The 24001-nt window shown below is 46.9% G+C and overlaps 2 protein-coding genes across 4 annotated transcripts in view; both read left to right on the top strand.

Moving 5' to 3' along the window:
* The first annotated feature begins 1325 nt into the window (after window positions 1–1325).
* On the top strand, window positions 1326–4631 carry sac3d1 (SAC3 domain containing 1). Of its 3 annotated transcripts, none has more exons than XM_056277822.1 (4): window positions 1326–1374; window positions 2491–2896; window positions 3601–3883; window positions 4062–4631. In XM_056277822.1, the coding sequence occupies exons 1-4, from the start codon at window positions 1346–1348 to the stop codon at window positions 4526–4528; spliced, it is 1185 nt and encodes a 394-aa protein (XP_056133797.1). In that variant the 5' UTR covers window positions 1326–1345; the 3' UTR covers window positions 4529–4631. The 3 variants fall into 3 exon arrangements, with proteins under 3 accessions (XP_056133797.1, XP_056133799.1, XP_056133798.1); XM_056277824.1 differs by lacking the exon at window positions 1326–1374 and adding an exon at window positions 1551–1653; XM_056277823.1 differs by lacking the exon at window positions 1326–1374 and adding an exon at window positions 1607–1629.
* A 1850-nt stretch (window positions 4632–6481) lies between these two features.
* Window positions 6482–24001, top strand: part of cpamd8 (C3 and PZP like alpha-2-macroglobulin domain containing 8) — a 119625-nt gene continuing 102105 nt past the window's right edge. The window contains exons 1-13 of the mRNA XM_056276951.1: window positions 6482–6628; window positions 10137–10288; window positions 11038–11060; window positions 12324–12489; window positions 14608–14660; window positions 15383–15400; window positions 16852–16906; window positions 16994–17107; window positions 18020–18104; window positions 19671–19779; window positions 20884–21111; window positions 22387–22557; window positions 23207–23335. Coding sequence (XP_056132926.1) covers window positions 6543–6628; window positions 10137–10288; window positions 11038–11060; window positions 12324–12489; window positions 14608–14660; window positions 15383–15400; window positions 16852–16906; window positions 16994–17107; window positions 18020–18104; window positions 19671–19779; window positions 20884–21111; window positions 22387–22557; window positions 23207–23335 — 1389 coding nt within the window. The 5' untranslated portion in view covers window positions 6482–6542. The remainder of the gene's footprint in view (window positions 6629–10136; window positions 10289–11037; window positions 11061–12323; window positions 12490–14607; window positions 14661–15382; window positions 15401–16851; window positions 16907–16993; window positions 17108–18019; window positions 18105–19670; window positions 19780–20883; window positions 21112–22386; window positions 22558–23206; window positions 23336–24001) is intronic.

The following is a 24001-nucleotide window of genomic DNA, read 5'->3' on the forward strand; positions in this document are numbered from 1 at the left end:
GTTGCTTTTAATGAAATTATGCCTTATCTGTTTGAACTATATTTTTATATTTAATCTTCAGTTGCTGCCAAGTACGTTTTTTGCCTCTGTGTGTGTGTGTGTGTGTGTGTGTGTGTGTGTGTGTGTGTGTGTGTGTGTGTGTGTGTGTGTGTGTGTGTGCTGACGCAACCCTCCCCATTTATCCAGCCTTGGCACAGCCACTAGGAATGCACTGGCTTGTGCATCTTCAGTGGCTGAATTAGAGTATATACGTATACACAGATGGGTGACAAAAACCCAACAGAAAGTGTCTTAGAAAGGAGTTGGGCCGCCACGATCCTCCAGAACAGCTTCACTGCTCCTTTTCATAGATTCTACAAGTCTCTGAACCCTACAGGAAGGATGAAAGACCATCTTCCAAAAGATGTTCCCCCTTTTGGTGTTTAGATGATGGTGTTGGAGAGTGTTGTCTAACACATCGGTCCAAAATCTCCCATAGGTGTTCAGCTGGATTGAGGTCTGGTGACTGACTGAAGGCCATAGCATATGATTTACATCATCTTCATCCTCATTAAACCATCCAGTGACCCCTCGTGTCCTGTAGATGGGGGGGCATTGTCATCCTGGAGAGACCACTCCCATCAGGATAGACATGTCACATCGTAGGATAATATATGGTAGGATAATATATCAGATATTTCAGATAGGATAATATATGGTAGGATAATATATTAGATCAGATAGGATAATATTTGGTAGGATAATATATCAGATATTTCAGATAGGATAATATTTGGTAGGATAATATATCAGATATTTCAGATAGGATAATATATGGTAGGATCAGATATCAGATATTTCAGATAGGATAATATATGGTAGGATCAGATATTTCAGATAGGATAATATATCAGAATAACTATTGATTTGCAGTGACCCTTCCCTCTAATGGGACAAGTGGACGCAAGCCATGCCAGGAACCCCCCCCCCCTCACTGTAGGGGTCAAACATTCAGGTTTTTCTTTTAACTTGTCACCTGTGTGTGTGTGTGTAAAATCATGTGTTAGCTTAATTTTTAGTAAGGATAAGCGGTTTGGATAATGGATGGATGGATGGATTTTTTTAATACATAGCTAAAGTTCAGACCCACGCGAACTGGATATATTTGAAGTGACACATCTCTTTAAGCCCAGCTGTGCGCAAAGTTAATTGATAAATTATCACTATATATTATTAACTACTTAGAGTAAATTTGTGTTTGTAGATTATTTTTAAAGAGTTTTAAAGGCTGTCGCAACCTATTTCGGATGTGACGTCAGGACTAATTTGTGATTGCATGGCGGCGGTAAGTGACGACAAACATTCAATGAGCGGCAGAACGGCACCTCGTCGCGTGTGAGTTTTTACAACCAAACAGCTTTAACCCGTCGTTTAAAGATGTCTCCCCGAGTTGACCCCTGACAATCTGAACAATACGCCACCGTTTTGTCAAGCGCACGATGCAAAACAAAACCACCCCGTTTGTTGACCAGCGGCTTAGCATCTTGAGGAGCCAGCCGCGGTTGTGGGTGGTTAGCATGGCTAGCCGGCTGCTCCTTCAGCAGAGAAAGAGGGAGGGAGAGAGGCGCTTTGTCCCGGCGTGAGACCCGGGTAACAACGAGTACTTCCGCCGAGGTTTCGCATACGAGTCTTGATCATGTTTAGGTTTCGTGTGTGTGTGGTAATGTCGCCTATACCGTTATCAGATGCTAACCTATGTACGCTATATACACCATGCTGTCATGTCCTAGATGTCCCGCTGCGGTTGCCAACTTGTTCACTAGGGACGAAAGGTGGCGTGCCGCGGCGGTGCGGGTATGGTGGTGTGTGGATATACAGAGTGTGACATAATGATAGCTAATCTTTTCCTGTCAAATTAAAGATCAGTACACACCTCTCATGCCTTGGCAACACGCGGTAGGTTTAATAATAGTTTGCTAATTTACGGCAGGTACCTTTAACACAGTCCTTTATTTGAACCATTACCTATTTACTATTATAAGTCAGAGCACATGTGACTCTTGCATTGTAGGTTAGAAAACGTTATCCCCTTCTTGTTAATCCTACAAGTGACAAACAAGATGCAACAATAGCTTCTGTGTGCTGTAGTTTTGCAGAGGAATCAAACGGCAGAGACTCGGAAGGTGCACCCTCTGTACACAGACAGTGGTGGGGAATGAATGCTTCATATTCCTATTCACTAAAACTACATATAAGTTGGAAATCACAACTTAGACCCTCACCAAAAAACAACATTTAAATGCAAAAGAGGGGCATGCCTCTGCTCGCCAAGTCTATTTTTCCATGAATATTTTTTGCTGCTCTTGACTGATTCAAGCGTTTTGTCTTTTTGTGCAACCAGAGACAAGTCCTTACATGACAAGTCACAGTTAGCAGATATTTCAAGTTCGTTTTTGACACTGGATAGTATCTTAAGCAGCCAACAAAGTCATATCTCTTCTCTGCACACAGATCCCACTCTCAAAGAAGGGGCCCTACATCAGGGAGAGAGAGGAGGCAGGAGCAATGGCGAGGGCGAAGAGACGAGGCAGGGATGAAAAATGTGGAGGAGAGACTGGGGCATCGGGATCAGGAAAGTGTACCCAGGGGAACTTGCCAGTCCATGTGTCCTATTTGGGAGCTACAGGAGCGGGAGGCACAGAACCGTCTGCACCGCTTCGAGATGTTGGCCGGCACAGAGCGAGACAGACGACCCAGGGCAGACAGCTTGCGTGCTGTGAAGGAGTACACCAGACCAGCGGCGGGGAAGGACTCCACCCGACCCAGTGACCTCCGTCCACCCGCTGTGCTGCTGAAGACTGTATGTTATTTAGTTGATGAGATTGTTGTGTCTCCCAGTCTGCAACCTTGGACAGACGTAAGTTAAATTTATGTAGTCATTATCTCATCGTTATGGTAATCAGTATTTTACTGAGTCATTTAGTGATTTTTTTTTTAATCCAGTAGCTTCTACTATACCAGCCGCTTGAACTTCTGAATTGACAGTTTGAAAGACCTTTGTCTATAGACGGGTGCAAACACATTGCAAAGGTATTCCGGAGACTCGCATGTTCCAGTCATGAAATGTGCATGAAAATGAACAAAATCATTTAATTTTAAACCTCTCGAAAAGCCTGCGTTTAGAACTTCTTTTTAATACATTTCCTGGAAGAACTCTTTTCTTGCAACAACATTGATTTTAATATCTTTCTTAATTTTACATGCTATAAGCTGCCCAATTTGGACTTGCTTTCTCATTTCTGAGTGAATACTGCTGCGTCCAAATTGGTAAAATGAAAGACTTTTAAGGTCCAGCTTTAACAAGCAAGCACCAGGAAACAATTTCCCAAAAGGAATGGTAACAGTGCAGAACTCCTGGATAAGTTAGGTACAACTTGAACAATTCCCAGTGTACTTCCTCCCAGCAGCAGAAAAAGAAATGTAAATCAAACCAGTAAAAGACCATTTTGATTGTGCGTTTGATTTTGAATAGTTCAGGTGATGTATACACAGGGTGTGGCAGTGCCTGGGTACCGGTGCCAAGGTAGGCAGTGCTCACTTCAGGTGTCATGTGTCTTCCAGGTGTATGACTTCGTCTTTGACCGGCTGCGTAGCGTGAAGCAGGACATGATCATCCAGAGGGTGTCTGGGCCGGACTGTGAGGTCATTCTCGAGCGGATTGTGCGTTTCCTCATTTATTCCTCCGTACGCCTGTGTGGCGAGCCCCTGCGACTCTACGACCCACGTATCAATGACACACACCTACAGGAGTGCTTGAGCTGGCTGCTAAACTGCTACGCTGCCGGATCAGGGCCGCATCCCAACCAGGAAGACTTCCAGGCTCTCGGCCTGCTGTACAACTTAGGTACTTGATGAGGCTTTTATTTCAGTTGTGTGGCGATTTCTTATGTGTCAGTGTTTTTAGAGGAAGTGGTTGAAAACACAAATATAAGTAGCTCCAAAGTTCAGACAAGTATGTTTGCATAGCTTAGATATAGCTTAAATTTTGCCGATAGCATTTCCTCATTCTCCTACCTCCCCAGGTTCCCCTTGTGCCATGCAGCACACCATCAAGCTTCCGAAGCGGCTCCGCACTTCCCCCTCTGTCAGCCTCGCGCTGTCCATCAACCAAGCCTTCCTGGAGCGGAATCCTGTTCGTCTGATCCGTTTGGCCCGAAAACTGAATTTCCTGCAGAGCTGTGCCCTCCACCAGCACCTTGGGGTGTGCCGCAAGGATCTGCTGCTGATCTACAGCCATGGACACAGCAGCCGCAACTGTCACTTTCCCCTTGACCGACTGGCTGGACTCCTGTCCCTGGACGGGTCCCTCACAGTTCAGCTCTGCCAGGCTCACGGAGTGGAAGTGAACCATAAAAACCAGGTGGTTTTCTCCAAGACTAGTTTCATGGAGCCCGAACCCAGGAAACTGCACTGTGTGCTCTATCATCAAATCATATCTGAGAAGCAGAGAAACCTCAGTGTTGGGGACATTATTCATGGTTATGCTTGAGTTGAATGAACATAGAGTGGCACGGTGACCCAGTGGTTAGCACTGTTGTCTCACAGTAAGAAGGTCCTGGGTTCGAACCCAGGGTAGTCCAACCTTGGGGGGGGGGTCATCCCAGGTCGTCCTCTGTGGAGTTTGCATGTTCTCCCCGTGTCTGCGGTGGGTTTTCGCCGGGTGCTCCGGTTTCCCCACCATCAAAAAGACATGCATGTTAGGATTAATACTCCTGTCTGTGCCCCTGAGCAAAGCATGGCAAGACGAACTGGAAGTTGGTCCCTGGGCGCTGCACGGCGGCTGCCCACTGCTCCCACCTACACAGCTAGGATGGGTTAAATGCAGAGCATGAATTTCCCCACGGGGATCAATGAAGTATCTCAAAATCAAATCATAGTGTTCATAATAACAAGAATGTGATATGCTATTCATTTATTGTTGTTCTTATTTTTTATTCTCCACTGAGTTTCCATGGGGAGGCCCGAGTGCAAGGCTGAAAAAGAACCACTGGAGTAGTATACAGTGAGTCAGTGTTTTTGCTCAAGGGCACTTCAGCCAGGTGCAAACACCTGTGCTTGAATCCGAGTTCTCTAATAAATGGGTGACCTCCCACGGTGGAACGTGGTCCTCTGTTAAATTATAATCATGTGTTTCCTACGTCTGGCCTTTTCAATAACTTTGTTTTGTTTTTTGAGATACTTTATTGATCCCCGTGGGGAAATTATGCTCTGCATTTGACCCATCCTTGCTGTGTAGCTAGGAGCAGTGGGCAGCCGCAGTGGGCAGCGCCCAGGGACCAACTTCCAGTTCGTCTTGCCATGCCTTGCTCAGGGGCACAGACAGGAGTATTAACCCTAACATGCATGTCTTTTTGATGGTGGGGGAAACCGGAGCACCCGGAGGAAACCCACCGCAGACACGGGGAGAACATGCAAACCCCACACACAGGACGACCTGGGATGAGCCCCCCCCCCCCCCCCCCCGGTTGGACAAACCTGGGGTTCGAACCCAGGACCTTCTTGCTGTGAGGCGACAGCGCTCACCACTGGGCCCCCGTGCTGCTCTTGTGAAACAACTTTTAGGAAATAAATAACTTGAAATGTTTTTTGTTTTGTTTTTTGGGGGGTTTTTTTCAATAAAAAATACGATGTCTTGCTCGTAAATTCTTCGCCTGGGCCTTTTTTCCCTCGCCGTGTAACCTCGTTTCCAGTGAAGGTCGGAGCATTGTGGCGAAAGTGCCGCTGGGGGTCGCCAAAAGGCTACGAATACAATCTGGTGCTGCTCTCGGCCAGTGATTCGTCAATTTCGTAGTCCCGGTTATATACATTGAAGATGTTTCCAGAGCGGCAGTACCGTCGAGAAAAAAAAAAGTGCACTTGGCCAGCAAGGTTCCCCCGTTATTCTCACACAGCATCTGAAACACTAGCTCCGCTGAGCCGCGGGCTTCTCCGCTACTCGGGCGGCGTGAGAAGCGGATCGTGTGAATGAAATGTGGAGCCCGCAGATGTAGGAGCAAGAAAAAAAATAAAAGAAAAAAGCCTTCAAAGAGAGATGATCAGAAGAGGAGAGAGAGAGGAACGGGGTGGGAATCGGACTTTTTTTTTTTTAAGCGTTTCCAGCGAGGAGACTTCTGAGGGGTTTTTTTTGAAGGGGGAGGATTCTTGTAAGTGTGTAATGCTGAAACACGAGAGAGCGGAACCGGGGCGGATGAAGGCACGAGAAAGAGGACTGTCCGTGTGCATCGGGCTTTGAGAGAGAGGGAGAGAGAGAGGGAGAGAGAGGAAAGAAAAAAAACTGGATTCATTTGGGACGGATATGATAAGAACATGATCATTGGTTGCTGATTCCCCGGCGGCACTCTTGCACACAGGTCTACCTAGCAACGCCGAGCAGCTCCGATGTATAGAGCCGTGTAGACTGGTGGAAGTTCCTTCATACCTCCCAGCGGCTATCATCTCCACATCCAGCCTTCTCTGCAGAACAGAGGGAAACAACTACCCATATACATCTATGTGGGGGGAAAATGCTGAGGTTCCCCTTGACAGCGTTGTGTCTTTCGTGGACTTTGTTCATCTGCAACGTGAGCAGGGGTTATGCACAGGAAAGACAGTAAGTTCGTTTCTCCATGAAACGCTCTCATACTGGTATGTCAACATCAACGGGATTTTTTCTTTACTCAGTGTGCAAATGAGGCGGACTCTTTATGGAAGATGGGTGAACATGATGTTGATAGAACTAACAGTAACGTTGCTTCTTTTTGTTGAGTGAGTCTTATGCAATGATGAGTGGTGATTTAAGTCCTCTTGTCTTTTTTTTTTTTAGCAGACTGGTTCATTGTGACCAAATTCGTAGAAACTGGAGATTGCTTAACCTTCCTTGCAGTGCACGCTATGATGACAACGTCCCGTCACTTTGCATGGTCTTTTTTTTTTTTTTAGCCATTTCTCGTTCGCTGCACGGAGCTTACAAGGTTTATGTTGCAAAACTGGACTTAATGGACTCTGCATGGTTTCCTGCGTATTGGCTGTCCATGTCATGAATACATATGCAGCTTCCTTTCCTCGTGTCCAGTGAGACGAGGTACCAAAGGTCTGGCAAAGGGCACGGATTTCTTCAGCTTATCCCTCCTCACCAGGAGACCATATATACATGTTTTACTCGAGGGCTTGCTGATGCTATCATTCAAGGTAGTTGTCAGCAGGGTGCTTGAGGAGAGCTTGTAGTAGTAGTAAATGGTGAAGAGGTGCAAGCTGCTTAGAGGAGACAGGGAAGCACTACAGACAATAGCAGCAGCCAGACTGACTGACTGACTGACTTGACAGACTGACTCAAACCCTCAACATCTAACGCCAACCACGAGGGGGAAGCTGGGCGAGAGGCTGACTGACTGTCTAAAGTCGTGGTCGCAATAAAAAAGTAACGGTGGGGTCCGACCACCCCCAAGGGGCTCGACTTAGAAAAAGGGGGACGGCAAATCACCAGTCCCCCGCTAAGGCGCCGAGCTGAACCAGATCCTGTGCGCATGGATCAGGGTGACACGAACGAGGAGGTGCGTCATGTGCACGGTTACTGTCGGGTCCAAAAGACCCCCCTCCCCCGGTGAGACCAGTGGATATCAAACGCAGCAGATCGAGTCGGTTTCCTCGTATTATCTCTTCAGTTCTCAAGTGCCCCGTTTTCAAAGGGATTTTCTCAGGAACGCTCGTCGCCTCCGGCTCTAATGCCAACCACCTGATCCGTGCTCAGGCGTGCGAGTGGGGCTTGTCCCGGCGGCTTTGCTCACTTCCTAATTTGTGAGATGTAGACTAGGTTTCCTTCCAGGAGGGTGTTTCGACATTGGCAGGCTTCTTAACAACTCGTATGCTGTATAATGACCGGATTTGAACCCGTGAGCAGCTCCTATAGACACATATACCACGTGTTATGCATGGATGGGCCCTGTCACATTGAGGGGCTTCGTTTGTGGAGAGGACTTGACTCAGATCAGCAGAGCTGGAGCCTTCTTAAGACATTATATAGACCCATGTCCTTTGGTCACAGCCATTTCCCCCCCCAGCGCCTGGGAATAGCATGAATTTCAGTTGGGCAATAATTCAGCTTTATTGTTTATCGTCTCTCACTGGTATTTTATCAGGATGAAATCTGAATATTGTCTTATGCCACGGTGATACCGTTAGCGATAACAACACTCACCAAACAAGGTCTGAAACATCTGAGGCAGTATTACTTGAAAACTAGTTTTAGTTTGATCATATTACAGTGAACTCGGGGGGCAGCCCAGGAACCACCACAGCCGGGACGGGAACCCGGGTCTCCCGCACCACGGGTGACTACGTTAACCAGTCGACTAAAGGGTCCGATCCAAGGGTCCAACCCGTTAGCCACGGGCTAGTGAGTCTATTCAGCCGTGATCGTTACGATGTTATACTTGGCATTACCAAACAATTCAATATGATGAACCTTGCCTTGTTTACTGAACACGGTGTTTTTGCACATGTATGCAGATATTGTGCTATGGATATCGTGTTGAATTCCCATTGGTTATCATTTTCCACATTGCCCAGCACTAAGCATTCTTTAGCAGAGGCAGACGGGTTGCATAAAGAAGAAAACCTGATGGCATTCTTAGCATAAGGCTCTATTCAGTGACCAACGCAGCACCGTCACGAAAGAGCATCAGTCCCGCTGGCTCTCCGCTTGGGAGACAGCCAAGGATGACATCGGAGCCCTTTGACATTGCCCTCTCGAGCCAAGGTAGACTGTGACTTGGTCTTGTTTTCAGAAGCTTTATGTGCAGTAGAATGACCTTTGTTCGGTGACCGCCGCATTCCCTCGGTGAAATGTCGGTGTGACTGCGTGCAGGACAGACCGCAGGTTCTGTCAGAGGTGCCAGACCACCCACAGAGCAACGCTCTAGAGCATAAATCTCACTGGCCAACAGGTACCAGGTCTCTGGGAACCTCGCAGTTAAACCTGACCCCGCTGCACTAATCCATACACAACACGTGTGTGTCTGTGTGTGATTGAGAGATGTGAGTACAGCCTACCCATCCCGCCTTAAAGGTGTACGATTTTAAACTCATTTGCATATTATTTTAGCCTTCACTTACAACTGCTACTGATGATTTGGTTTTACTGCTAGCGTGCTGCTGGTAAACAGAATAATGCAGGGAATCTATGAATAAGCAATTGTAGCGAATTCGGGGAACAACGCAACACACAGGAACTGCCGCGGCCGGGAAGCGAACCCGTATCGCCCGCACCGCAGGAGACATCGCTAACCGTTAGACTAAAGGGTCAGGCCCGGCAGCCAGCGGCCAGCGTGTCGACTTATTCATGCACGTTACACAATGTACATGCACACACCATACAGTATATTTACTTCTGTCTCGTCCTTCTTTTTCTTCCCTCATCCCTAATCCCCACATTCAACTTCCATTCAAGGATCAGAATCAGAAACACTTTATTTGCCATTTCATTTCACGCACATGCGTACATGAAATGGAACGAAATGTCGTTTCCGCCAGCTGACAGCAGTGCAACACAAAGACAAAAACACATATATCCAAACACAAAAAACTATAAAAAAAACATATATCCAACATGTGGGAAAAAAAGACTGTCCAAGAGAGCGAACGCCAGGATGACTGTCGGAACTTCCGGTCTGCATGGGCTAGCAGTTAGCTTAGTCTGCCACGCTTCCGCGTCCTGTCAGACCGCCCTCGGTGTTAGCTGTTCGGGCGCAGCTCCGGTCAGGGCCGTGGTCCGTCGGCCCACAGGACGCAGCAGACCAGGCTCCCTCAGCCGATCCAACGCCAGCTCTCCCAGCCAGACACCTTCGACACACCTCCCCGCACTCTACACAACGACACTAAAAACACAGTCAAGGCCAGGCGAGGCCGCCGCCAGACCGCCCTCGGTGGTATCGGAACTGCCGTTCTGCATGGGCTAGCAGTTAGCTTAGCCTGCCCCGCTTCCACTTCCTGTCAGACCGCCCTTGGTGTTTCCTCCTCGGGTAGAGCTCCATTCCTTTCTGTCTCTCTCTTCACCCTGTACCCTCTGTCATTGTTATTCTTCCATCTTTCATCATCCTCCTCCTCTCGGTTGGTCATTCAAGGGGTTACCTGGTCACCGCGCCCTCGGTACTTCGGGCGGGTGTGGAGGAGAGCGTGAGCGTTACCATCTTCAACGTCAAGGTGGAGACACGTGTCCAGGTGCAGCTGTCCATGAAGGGAGAGACGATGGCCCACGGCCATGGCACCGTGCTCGGTGAGAACTTGCCCTGCAGTAATCATCTGGCACTTTAGATTAGCTGCGGGGACATAAAATGGGTCATTTTTAAAGACTGGACGCATGATAGCCTGGCATGCAAGTGGTTGGGTGAGCCAGAAGTGTGCAGAACAAGTTGAAGTTTGAAGTTTTGGTGAGCTATCAAGGATGTAAATGTATAAAAAAATGTATAACAAAATATTAATATCAGACAGGCAGACCCCCCCCCCACACACACACACCCTGCACAATGTGAGCCCATTTGACCTCTGCCCTGTCTGCTGCGGTGTGTGTGCTTCTGGAGTAGTCAGGATTCTTCATGGATGTCATCTTCAACTGGAGGCATCAGCCCAGTCCATCCCAGTAGTCCTGCAGTGTATACACACGTGTGTGTTTTGTTTGACAGTCCCACTGATGGATGGGGCTGGCCCCGCCTGGAAGTGGCATTGAGACAGGTTGCAGCTGCATTCCCACCCCACCTCTAGATGAACTACTCCAGTCCTACCAGGCTCACGGCCCGGAGGCACTCCTGAGTCAATAATAGATAGATATAGCTGGTGGATAGTAATGGTTTGTTATATCCAAATAAATGTGTTATTAATAGAGGATATCTTTTGAAAACAGTTGAGCCCCAGTAGAAGCTAAAACAAAAAAAACCCAGATCAGGTTGAATGAATAAATAGTAAGGCTCTGTGACGAAAACAAAACAAAAAAAATTATATTTTTTTTGTCTCTGTGTTCTATTTCAGACAAAGGCAGCATCAAACTGAAGGTGAGCCTCACACTCTGCTGTTCACATGTGGTTCTCAATGGTTTTCACTCAAATGTGCTATAGACAAGCTGGTCTCCAGGGATGTTCAAGTGCATGATGATGTTTAACAGCGACAGCTGCACAGTAGTGAGAGACCCCCAAACCCTCCTCCTGCCCCAACACCCCCTCCCCTCCCCGTTCGTTTGTGCGCATTCCACAGGCAAGATGCAAATCAACAATAACATTATTTGTAATGCAACATCTGTGTCTGCACATTCATTGGGAAGAAGGTAACAGCCCCAACGTAATGTGTAACAGCTGTTGACGTGCCTGTATGGACCGCCGCCCCCAAAGGCTGGAATAGATCAATCTAGAGCGCACGGCTCAATTCCTTCCTTTCTCTCCCTCCCACCCCCGCCTTCAATCTCCACCCTCATTCTCATGAAACGGAGCCAGATCTGGCTTGCCATGTCATAGCTTGGCATCTTCCCTTTCAGCCTTTAATTTGTTGTGTCCGTTTCTGTGTTCTGTCCTTGGTTTCCCTAAAAGTGCATTAGTGCAGCTTCACCAGATTCTGCTGGCCTGTATCTGATGGTTAATAGGTTTGTCCATTCTGCAAATAACTTGGATGGTGTTTTTTCTTTTGGGGGGGGGGTTCCCACTTTTTCTCCCCAATTGTATCTGGCCAATTACCCCACTTTTCCCAGTCGTCCCGGTCTCTCCTCCACCCCCTCTGCCGATCCGGGGAGGGCTGCAGACTACTACATGCTTCCTCTGAAACATGTGGAGTCGCCAGCCGCTTCTTTTCACCCGACAGTGAGGAGTTTCACCAGGGGGACTTAGCGCGTGGAAGGATCACGCTATTCCCCCCAGTTCACCCTCCCCCCAAACAGGCGCCCCGACTGACCAGAGGAGGCGCTATTTCAGTGACACATACCCACATCCGGCTGCCCACCCGAAAACACGGCCACTTGTGTCTGTAGGGACGCCAGACCAAGCCGGAAGTAACATAGGGATTCGAACCGGCGAGCCCCGTGTCGGTAGGCAACGGAACCGCTATGCTATCCGGACACTCCATTGGATGGTGTTTTTGACTACGGGGGAGCTTTTGGTTTTTTTAAAACCCACTTCAACTCATCTAGAAAAAAATCACTAGAGGGAAAACGTAGTATTTGGCCCTGTTTGCTGACATTTTGCTCCCATTTACTTTAATCTGAGTCAGTCAAGGAAAGAATCAAGATGTCCTGTGGTGTCTGAGATAGTACTTTGTGTTTCATGCCACAGGTGCCCCCCGGGCTGAGGGGTCAGGCCCATCTGAAGGTGTGGGGGAACCGCCAGCTGACTGAGGGGGGCTACATCTTCCACAACTACACCACAGTCACAGTGGAAAGCAAGGGCACGGCTGTCTTCATCCAGACCGACAAACCAGTCTACAAACCTAAACATAAAGGTCATTACATACATAACACACTGTATACACCTACCTGTTGGATGGAGTTATAAGGAATCGTGTTAACACTAGAACGACCGGGATTTCACTCCTACCTAAAACGACCATGGGCGGCCGGTTTTTAAACTCTATATTCTGTCAAGATAAATACCCAATTGAGATATTAATGCATTACATATGTTATGTCTGTTAAGTAACATCTGACACCAAAATTAACAATTGAGCAACTTTAATGCTGTAGCGATTCGGGAGGCAACCATAGGAACTGCTGCGGCCGGGAAGCGAACCCGTATCGCCCGCTCCGCGAGAGACATCGCTAACCGCTCGACTAAATGGTCAGACCCACTAGCCAGCGTGTCGAGTTATCCATGCACGTTACATTACCCCCCTCCTTTGGGAAGCGCGTCCCCGCGCTTAAGCATATCAGCTCCTTCACGCCTCTGGGCGCATACGCTTCCGATGGCCTTACGGCCTCCCCATCCCACTTCTGACATCAATGTAGCGAATTCGGGAGGCAACCACAGGAACTGCCGCGGCCGGGAAGCGAATCCGTATCGCTCGCACCGCGGGAGACATCGCTAACCGCTCGACCAAAGGGTTAGACCCGCCGGCCAGCGGCCAGTGTGTCTACTTATCCATGCACGTAACAGTACTATTTTTCAAACAATTTAAAATGGCCGCTGTCCAACGCCTGTAAATACTGCAGCGCCTCGGTGGTAGTCATGGTGCGTCTGTAACGGCGTCTGTAACCAGACATGTTGGCAATAATCACAAATTAAGTTTAGACTATTATGCCCCTTTTCCTCGACACGGTACCGGCTCATTTCGACTCGACTCGAGTCGCCCTCTTTTCGTTTTCAATTACTGTAAAGTACCAGCATTTTGGTAATTTACCACTTTTCTGGTACCGCCTTTGTCAGATTCCACAAGAGAAAAAAAAAACTGGCGCGGGTACCAAAACAAACGCGTCACTGCGTCATCAATGCGCGCATGGGATATCGCCCGGCATTTTTTAATACCGAAGCGGTCGAAGCGGAGTTAGCAATCACTCAATCAAGTTGCATTTATAGTTATCTTAAAAGTACATTTTGAAATTGAAAAAAAAAATGGAGCGCCGAAAATCCAGCTACACTGAGGAAGTTCTGTTACGATAATGGAAAACGACACAGAGGCGAGTCGAGTCGAGTTTAGCCGGTACCTTGTAGTGGAAAAGAGGCATTACTCTGCACTGGAGAACGCTAGCGTGTTTCTAGGACAGAGCAGTTATTATTATTATTATTATTATTATTATTATTATTATTATTATTATTCTGTTGGTAAGGACAGAGCAATGAACTTCGCGAAGGAAATGACGCGACCAGCACACGCGCACGATGACGCGCCGTCATTTTGACCGCTCGTGGTCGTTTTAGACAGATCTTATCATAGCCTTTTTTGATCTAGTGTAGTGGCTATCACGTTCGCCTAACACGTGAAAGGTCCTCGGTTCGAAATCGGGCGGGAACGGTAATTTTCCGCGACCGTGAGAACAGGATAAGCGGTTTGGATAATGGATGGATGGATCTAAAACTCATGTTAATGCAAATATATGCAATTTTAGGAGCATCCAGGGAGCGGCAGGTCTGTAGCTTTATTTTTCACCAAGTTATTAAACTTTGAAAATCCAAAATTGTCAAAATGACCGTTTTGGTCGTTCTAGTGTAACAGTCCTTGCATGGCGTGGGATTTTTCGAGGCTGGTCACATGAAACTCACTCTGTGTGTGTGTGTGTGTTGGCTTATATTCGTGAGCACCATGAAAAAAGTGCTGTGACAGTTAAATTTGGTAGATGTGCAGTGATGCCATGCTGGTTGGCATGTTCTACATCAACCACTAAAATGAATTTGGTCTGGTTTATTCTACTTATGACGGGGGGGGGGGGCAATTAATAAGACAACCCTCGCCTCCTGTTTTCAGACTAGGTTTTGAAAAACTAGTTGCACTATTTACAAAGGAAAAACAAAGGGGGTAATCGAAGCACCATTCTATTACCCCCTTTGATGACTGTTTTGATGTTGAAAGGGTGTCGACTCGGTGTGTTTTAAATCCTCATTGTGTGCTCTTTCTTTCTGCCTGCAGTGCTCATTAACGTGTACACAGTGACCCCTGACCTCAGGCCCGTCAATGACAAGGTAGCGAGAACTTTTTTGTCATTTCTGGCAAAAGTCAAACTTCACAGCTTCAGCACAAATAACTTGCAGCTAATGTTAATAATCAGCCATAGCAAACAAGAATGGTTCCTGCACACACGACAACCTAAATACATGTCTTTAAATAGTGGCAAGAACAGAGCGCAGGCTGGGCTAATCATTTTCCCTTCACTTTATTCTTGCAACATGATTAGGATTTCCCCCAGCATCCACACATCTATCCAATATTTTGTTTACATTTTTTCGAATCATACAAGCACTTAAACCATATGACGGATTTCACAGTATTTAGCGTGAAGCCACATTCCCAAGGCTATTTTTCTGGGTGGGAATAAGAGGAGGAAGTCCGTAGAGCACATAGAAATGTACAGTGTGCCTCTTTCCAGAGGCTCGGCTGCAGCCAGTCTGCAGCTGGAATGTCTGCAACGGGTCTAAATACATCGTGCAACGTTGTAGACAGACACTTTATTGATGTCCACGGCTTTGAAGGTCCGCTGCTGGCAAAAGGCAGTGCTAACTTTCACAGATGAATGATTGTTAGACATGGGAGGAGGAGTGGGAAGAATTAAAGGAGAGGGATAAGTTCCCCTGTGGCTTGTAGTTTTTTTTTTCAAATTTTGTTTAATATTTGCCGTCCTTGACTTGTTCTCCACCTCCTCTCTCCCTTCCTTTCTTCCTTTCTTCTTTTTTTTTTGTCTTTGCAGATCGAGGCGTATGTTGTGGTGAGTGGGGCCTGGCGGGACCACCTAGGGTGGGGCGAGCCGTGTCGGAAGGGGGCACCGGCACGTTTAGCTTCCAGCCCGGTGGCAGATTACAGGGCAGCAGTTTAGGGCAGCTCACCTTGATAACAGGGTGCACCCCCTGGAATAGTACGAGGATAAACAACAAGAAACAACCCTCTGCTCCCTCCTTTTCCTCTTTTTTTTCTTCTCTCCCCATCGCTCTTTTCCTATCTCCTCCCACTTTTTCTCTCCCTCTCCATCCCCTCCTCACTCGCTCATTGTATCTCTTGTCTCTCTCATCATAAATCGTTTTTAAGGTGTATGTGTGTGTGGGGGGGTGTTGGTATAGCAGGCTATGAGTTACTCTCTGAAACCGGTGCCTAACTTATGGCCAACAATAAGTATATATAGACCATCACCTGTTTGATCACCAGAGTGAAAGTTATAGAAGTATTTTGACGCTGTTCTGAGACATCAGCCGGGTCCTATGGCGTCAGGTGGTCAGGTGGGACACAGTTGGATCTATGGAATCTCAATGCGGAGCTCTTAGCACTCCAAATATATTGAATAATACATTTGGGCAGCACGGTGGCACAACGGTTAGCGCTGTTGCTTCACAGCAAGAAGGTCCTGGGTTCGAACTCTGGGGTTGTCCAACCTTAAGGTCATCCTAGGTCGTTCTCTGTGTGGAGTTTGCATGTTCTCCCCGTGTCTGCAGTGGATTTTCTCTGGGTGCTCCCCCCCCCACCATCAAAAAGACACGCATGGCATCCAGGTGGAGTGGCGGTCTATTCCGTTGCTTACCAACACCGGTTCGAATCCCCGTGTTACCTCTGGCTTGGTCGGGCATCCCTACAGACACAATTGGCCGTGTCTGCGGGTGAGAAGCCGGATGTGGGTATGTGTCCTGGTTGCTGCACTAGCGCCTCCTCTGGTCGGTCGGGGTGCCCGTTCAGGGGGGAGGGGGTACAGGGGGCAATAGCGTGATCCTCCCACGCGCTACATCCCCCTGGTGAAACCCCTCACTGTCAGGTGAAAAGAAGCGGCTGGTGACTCCACATGTATCGAAGGAGGCACGTGGTAGTCTGCAGCCCTCCCCGGATCGGCAGAGGGGGTGGAGCAGAGACTGTGACAGCTCAGACGAGAGGGGTAATTGGCCAGGTACAATTGGGAGAAGAGGGTGGGGGGGGGAAGACATGCATGTTAGGGTTAATACTGCTGTCTGTGTCCCTCACTGAGGCATGGCAAGACGAACTGGAGTTGGTCCCTGGGTGCTCACGGTGGCTTCCCACTGCTCCTAGCTACACAGCTAAGATGGGTTAAATGCGGAGAGGTATTTCCCTACGGGGATCATTAAAGTATATCAAAGTCAAAAAAAGAGTAAAAAGATTTAATAGTCCCATATGTTTGATCCAAATATGGTTTTCTGATGTGCGTATTTAATCCTGCAGGATCCAAGAGGGTCCAGGATGGTCCAGTGGAAAGCCCTGAAGTCTGTCTGTTGTGGTAAGCCCAACTGTGTTAGCCACATGGTCGAGCAGCCCCAGAGGTGTTCATGGTGATGCAGCGAAGATTCACACAGTCTCTCCACAGGGGTCGTCAACATGAGTTTCCCTCTGTCGGACCAGCCGGTGTTCGGAGAGTGGTTCATCTTCGTGGAGATGCAGGGCCACACCTACAACAAGTCCTTTGAAGTGCAGACGTATGGTGAGGACCGGGACATGACAGATAGTCAAAATGGAAGAAACTGAACCTTTCCTCCTTTCATCGGAAAAATGATAGCATTGTGCATCAAGGCTTATTGTGGACCTACGTGTGTTATGACAGATTTACATTTAAGGCATTTTACAAAACTTTGTATCAGGGAGGATTTTGTGTAATTTATGTTCTTTTACTATTTTTGTTGTATTATTGTTGCGTGTTTTTTTCTGAGATATATATATATATATATATATATATATATATATATATATATATATATATAATTGCCATTTAGCCTAAACTGTCATCCATAACCAAGCGCAGTAGGTGCAGAGTAAGGTTAAAGTCATGTGCCGCTGCGTCCGGGTAGCTTAGCGGTCTATTCCGTTGCCTACCAACACGGGGATCGGCGGTTCGAATTCCCGTGTTACCTCCGGCTTGGTTGGGCGTCCCTACAGACACAATTGGCCGTGTCTGCGGTTGGGAAGCCGGATGTGGATATGTGTCCTGGTTGCTGCACTAGCGCCTCCTCTGTTCGGTCGGGGCGCCTGTTCGTGGGGAGGGGGAACTGGTGTGAATAGGGTGATCTTCCCACGCGCTACGTCCCCCCTGGTGAAACTCCTCACTGTCAGGTGAAAAGAGGCAGCGGGCGACTCCACATGTATCGGACGAGGCATGTGGTAGTCTGCAGCCCTCCCCGGATCAGCAGAGGGGAGGGAGCAGCAAGCAGGACAGCTCCGAAGAGTGGGGTAATTTGCTGGGTACAATTGGGGAGGAAGAAGGGGCAAAAAACAGAAGTCATGTGCCGCGGACATTATGAGCAAAGTGTCGGGCAGCAGACGGAAGGATGAAATGACATCACCAAGATGGTGGAGTTGTTCACCCCATTGATATTCTCTCTCTCCTGCACACAAACAGTGATGCCCAAGTTCGAGCTGGTTATTGAGCCACCACATTATATCCGAGAGCTCAACTCCTGTGAACTGGCCACTGTCCGAGCCAGGTAGGTCCACTACGACAACGTAGACACTCCGGTGTGTGTGTGTGTGTGTGTGTGTGTGTGTGTGTGTGTGTGTGTGTGTGTGTGTGTGTGTGTGTGTGTGTGTGTGTGTGTGTGTGTGTGTGTGTGTGTGTGTGTGAGTATATCACTTACTAGCTCTTTGTATCTGGTATTTTATACATGTTTGTCCTTTCAGCAGATCTTTGCATTTTTCCATGGTGCATGTTTATGTGTTACACACTCTCTCTCTCTTTACCATTGCATTCCTCCATGTTCAGGTGTACGCGTCGATAGATCGATAGCTGTGTCTGATGTTTTCTTTTTTCTTTTTGTTTATTTGTAATTTTTATTACTTTTATGCCGTGGTTATGGAGAACACTGGTTTCAGATGGGCTGGAAGGTGTTGGTTCAGACCGTTTAACACACACACACACACACATACACATACACACACAGTCTGGCTCCAGTTAAATCACTGTGACATTCACACACTGGACACAAAGTTACTTTGTAACCATAGCAACACACTGATTCAGTAGCAAGCCAAGATGGATGGATAGATAAATAGATAAATCGATTGATCCTGAGGGGAAAGTAAAGCATCATTACAGCTCACACAATCCAAAAGCACACAATGTCAAAAATATACACAATAGCCAGAATATAAAGCAAAAAAATAATACAGAGAAGATAAAAAATATGAAGAGCTGAACTAAAGGAAGTACTTAGTGCCTATGAAATAAAATAGAACAGAGATTTTTATTTACTATATATAAAAGCAGGGTGGATCAAGAGCATTGGTAGAAAAATAAAACAAATAAAAACATTAACATTACATTCAAAGTTATCTCGGCAGCTAACTTGGCTTCATAACACTTTAATTCTGAGTCCAATATATTCAACAAAAGATATGTGAATGCTTTTATCTTAATTTTTGGTTAGTGTCCATGGTATATACACGTCGGATGGTTCGTTGCCTCCACATCGTATGTTAAAACCCTTTAACTCACCTTGTCATGGATTATCTCTTACTTATTTGTGCTTCTACCATGATTTTTTTTCTTTCCCACGTCCTGTTTTGTAAAAGGCTTTGGAACAGAAGTGCAATGGAAGGGCGTCTGGGTAGTGTAGCGGTCTATTCCATTGCCTACCAACACAGGGATCGCCGGTTCGAATCTCCGTGTTACCTCCGGCTTGGTCGGGCGTCCCTACAGACGCAATTGGCCATGTCTGTGGGTGGGAAGCCGGATGTGGGTATATGTCCTGGTCGCTGCACTAGCGCCTCCTCTGTTCGGTCGGGGTGCTTGTTCAGGGGGGAGGGGGAAATGGGGGGAATAGCGTGATCCTACCACGTGCTACGTCCCTCTGGTGACTCCACATGCATCGGAGCAGACATGTGGTCGTCTGCAGCCCTCCCCAGATCGGCAGAGGGGGTGGAGCAGCAACGGGGATGGCTCGGAAGAGTGGGTTGCTTGACCGGATACAATTGGGACAACAACAACAAAAAAAAGGGGGGGTGCAGTGGAAATAAAGTTGACTCGGACTTGACTCTGAGCTGGTGTGTTTCAGGTACACCTTTGGGAAGCCAGTGACGGGGAAGCTGACAGTAAATATGACGGTGAATGGAGTGGGCTACTACCGCCACGAGATGGGCCATCCCGTGGTCAAAAGCATGGAGGTGAGTTCGTTCAGCACCTGTTGGGTGTAGAGAACCTCATATGGAGCACTGCACTTTGTGTGGAAACTTGGTCATCAGAACAGCGTATCTTTGAAGACATGTTGTTCGTCAAAAATGAGATTGTAATCCAAGTCAGAAAATGCTAAAATAAGAAACTATGATTTGTGATCCTGCAACACTTCAAGAGGCTTTCTAAATGGAGTTGATGATTTTTGCCATCTTTATTCAGATGTTTGCGGATGACATTGTGTTCTGTAGTAAGAGTAGGGTGACGGTTGAGGAGAGCCTAGAGGGGTGGAGGTATGCAATGGACAGAAGAGGAATGAAAGTCAGTAGGAGCAAGACAGAATACATATGCGTGAATGAGAGGGAGGACAGGGGAATGGTGAGGATGCAAGGAGTAGAGGTGATGAAGGCGTATGAGTTTAAATACTTGGGGTTTATCATCGAAAGTATTGGGAGTGCAGAAGAGAGGTGAAGAAGAGAGTGCAGGCAGGGTGGAGTGGGTGGAGAAGAGTGTCAGGAGTGATTTGTGACAGAAGGGTACCAGAAAGAGTTAAAGGGAAGGTTTACAAGATGGTTGTGAGACCAGCTATGTTGTATGGTTTGGAGACAGTGGCACTGATGAAAAGACAGGAGGTGGAGCTGGAGGTGGCAGAGTTGAAGATGATAAGATTTTCATTGGTAGTGATGAAGAAGGACAGGATTAGGAACGAGTATATTAGAGGGACAGCTCAGGTTGGACGGTTTGGAGACAAAGCAAGAGAGGCAAGATTGAGATGTTTTGACATGTGTGGAGGAGAGATGCTGGGTATATTGGGAGAAGGATGCTGAATATGGAGCTGCCAGGGAAGAGGAAAAGAGGAAGGCCAAAGAGGAGGTTTATGGATGTGATGAGGGAGGACATGCAGGTGGCTGGTATGACAGAGGAAGATGCAGAGGACAGGAAGAGATGGAAATGGATGATCCGCTGTGGTGACCCCTAACGGGAGCAGCTGAAAGTAGTAGTAGTAGTAGTAGTAGTAGTAGTAGTAGTAGATTTTTGCACCCAAACTCACACGTTTGCTGTGCAGTTACACCAGAGCTGCCCTTCACTGTTCTCAGATAAAAGGCTCCGCAACCTTCAGCTTGTGTGTGAAGGACATGATGCCCGCTGACATGGCCGATCACTTCAGGGGCACGGTGAGCATGTGGGCGTCTGTGACCAGCGTGGATGGAAGCAGGCAAACCACGTTTGACGACTCCACACCCGTCAACAAGCAGCTCATTGACATCAAGTACTCCAGGGACACGCGCAAGCAGTTCAAACCCGGGCTGCCTTACAAAGGGAAGGTGAGACAGCGGTGCTGACACACAACACAGGGAGTGATAAACATTTCCAACAACATCTTCCATGTTTAGTTGATAGCCAGCCCGGCTAGATTGTACAAGCCTCCAGTCATGTAAATATTTTAAATGGAATTCATTTTCTTGATGAAAGGTGTTCAAACAAATTCACTCGGTCTGTTCTAACAAACGATTTATACCCTGCTCAGTCTTATAGAAATTATATTTTAAACATTTTTGACCAACCAACAGCATCCAACTTGAGAACCAAATTCTTCAAATACCCACTTCCACCCAAAACAAAAGAAATTCACTACAAAATAATGAATATTTTTATCCTTCCAGTGAATTGTTAAGATTAAGATGTGGCTTTGAGAATAATGAGTGTGTTTTGTGTAATGGTGATGTTGAAACAACAGAGCATCTCTTTGTTTCTTGCCCTCATACCCAATTGTTCTGGAAACAATTTATGGACTGGTTAAGTAGAAAAAACCACAACAATGCATATTATGGATCGTAATAGTATTATTTTTGGTGTGTTATTAGAAGATAAAAGATTGGACCTGCTGATCAATGTTTTACTTATTTTAGCCAATTTTTTTCATTCATCAGGCTAAATATATTAAGACCCCACCCATCTTCATGTGCTACTAGAATGAAACTCAACTCTATATTATAAAGTCTCTGAAATGAATGAAATCAAAATGTGCCAAAGAGCTCTATAGATTACTAGAAAAAGATCTGACCAATGTGGTATTTTAAAGACTAACAATCTCTTAGTCCATCATTATTTACGATTTAGTTATCTTATTGTTATTTTACATTTTATTCTGCTTACTTGATTTATTTATGGTTATTTTATGTTTTATTCTGCTTAATTGATTTATTCATGGTTATTTTATGTTTTATTCTGCTTAATTGATTTATTTTATGCCTTTTTTGTATGGTCTGTGTACATGTTTTACACCTCTTGTGGTGTCTGCTCAGTGTTTTCTAGAGGATGAAATGTTTTCGATTGTAATGTTTGCCTTATTGTTGTAAATTTGTTGTTTGAATTAAAAAAATAGAATAAAATCGAGCCACCAGCCATCGAAATGCTGGTAGATTTGGGAGAATTGACAGATTTGACAGGTAGAATCAGGCATTGTTGTAGGTGAACAGCAAAGCGTTTTCATTGTTCTGAAGAGCAGTTTGAAAGACTACAAATGAAGAATATGATCAGTAAGTTTTGAGTATCGTAATCATGGAGTAGTTAAGAGAAATCAACTGTCGCCCCTCCAGATTGAGGTGACCTATCCAGATGGGAGTCCGGCTGATGGGGTGAGGGTGCGGGTTAAGGCAGAGCTGACCCCCAAGGACAATGTGTACACCAGCGAGCTTACCTCCAAAGATGGACAGGCTGTGTTTGAGATTCCCTCCATCCCCACCGCTGCCCAGTATGTCTGGCTAGAGGTCAGTTGCTCTGCTGCCCCGGAGAGGCTGCCTGTGTGTGTGTGTGTGTGTGTGTGTGTGTGTGTGTGACTTATATTTTTGTGTGAATGATTGTGATTAAAGAATATTCTGTACATTTTTATTTTCAACAGGTTATGACGCAATAGGATATCGGGTGTCCGGGTAGGGTGGCGGTCTATTGCGTTACCTACCAACATGGGGATCACCGGATCGAATCCCCGTGCTACCTCTGGCTTGGTCGGGCATCCTACAGACACAATTGGCCGTGTCTGTGGATGTGAAGCTGGGTGTGGGTGTGTGTCCTGGTCGCTGCACTAGCGCCTCCTCTGGTTGGCCGCGCACCTGTTCAGGGGCAAGGGGGAACTGGGGAGAATGGCGTGATCCTCCCATGCGCTACGTCCCCCCAGTGGAACTCCTCACTGTCAGGTGAAAAGAAGCGGCTGGTGACTCCACATGTATCGGAGGCATGTGGTAGTCTGCAGCCCTCCCCAGAGGGGGTGGAGCAGCGACCGGGACGGCTCGGAAGAGTGGGGTAATTGGCCAGATACAATTCGAGAGAAAAAAAGGGGGGGGGTGAAGGAATAGGATGATTTTGAATGAATTCTTTGCAAACTTGTTGATATTAGTTTTTTTGTTTTGCATGGTGTAGACCAAGGTGACATCCATTGACGGCAAGCCAGTCGGAGACCAGTACCTTCCAAGCTATCTGTCCATCAGTAGCTGGTACTCTCCCAGCAAGTGTCACATCCAGATCCAGAGCCCAAGCGCTCCACTCAAGGTAAACATGGCCTTCTGTAGGGCCTAAATACGTAGCAAAGGTCTTCTACTTTCAACATCACCTGGTCTCACAGTAGTACATTCGCACAAATTTGCGGTCGGGAGCTGCTCGGTACAAACGAGGTTTGGAGGTGGCACCGCTGAAGCCGTTAGATGTTAAGTGGCTGCCTTAAGAATTCATCTGTGATCATTTTTTGAGGTAGAGGGGAGCAAGTTGAGTCAGGAAACTAGCTGACAACTAACCACTTTTTCGCCATATAGCAGTCACAAATTGAGAAAAAAAGATGGGATGTTTAATCGGAGAAGTAGTAGCCTATGCTGCATGTTGATGCCTCTAATTTTACTCTTTCTTACCTGCTTCTAAGCCTCGTGCCAGCTGCGTGGATCTGCTGTGTACTGTATGTGGCGTTCGTGTTCTGTGTTTTTGGTACATATGGTGAACTCCAGATGTAGTGAATAGGTGTGTCAACTGGTAAATCTAAAAATCATATGGCCATTTAAGTCCAATAAAATATACATTTTTAGAAATATGTGTTGACCTGGCTGAACTGAAATGTGGCGTGATTCCAGGTCAAACCTCATCTAGGACAATTTCCAAATGCCATAAAATGTGAATGATAGGGCGTCCGGGTAGTGTGGCGGTCTATACCGTTGCCTACCAACATGA

The sequence above is a fragment of the Lampris incognitus genome, chromosome 3, assembly GCF_029633865.1.
Source record: "Lampris incognitus isolate fLamInc1 chromosome 3, fLamInc1.hap2, whole genome shotgun sequence".
Lineage (NCBI taxonomy): Eukaryota > Metazoa > Chordata > Actinopteri > Lampriformes > Lampridae > Lampris > Lampris incognitus.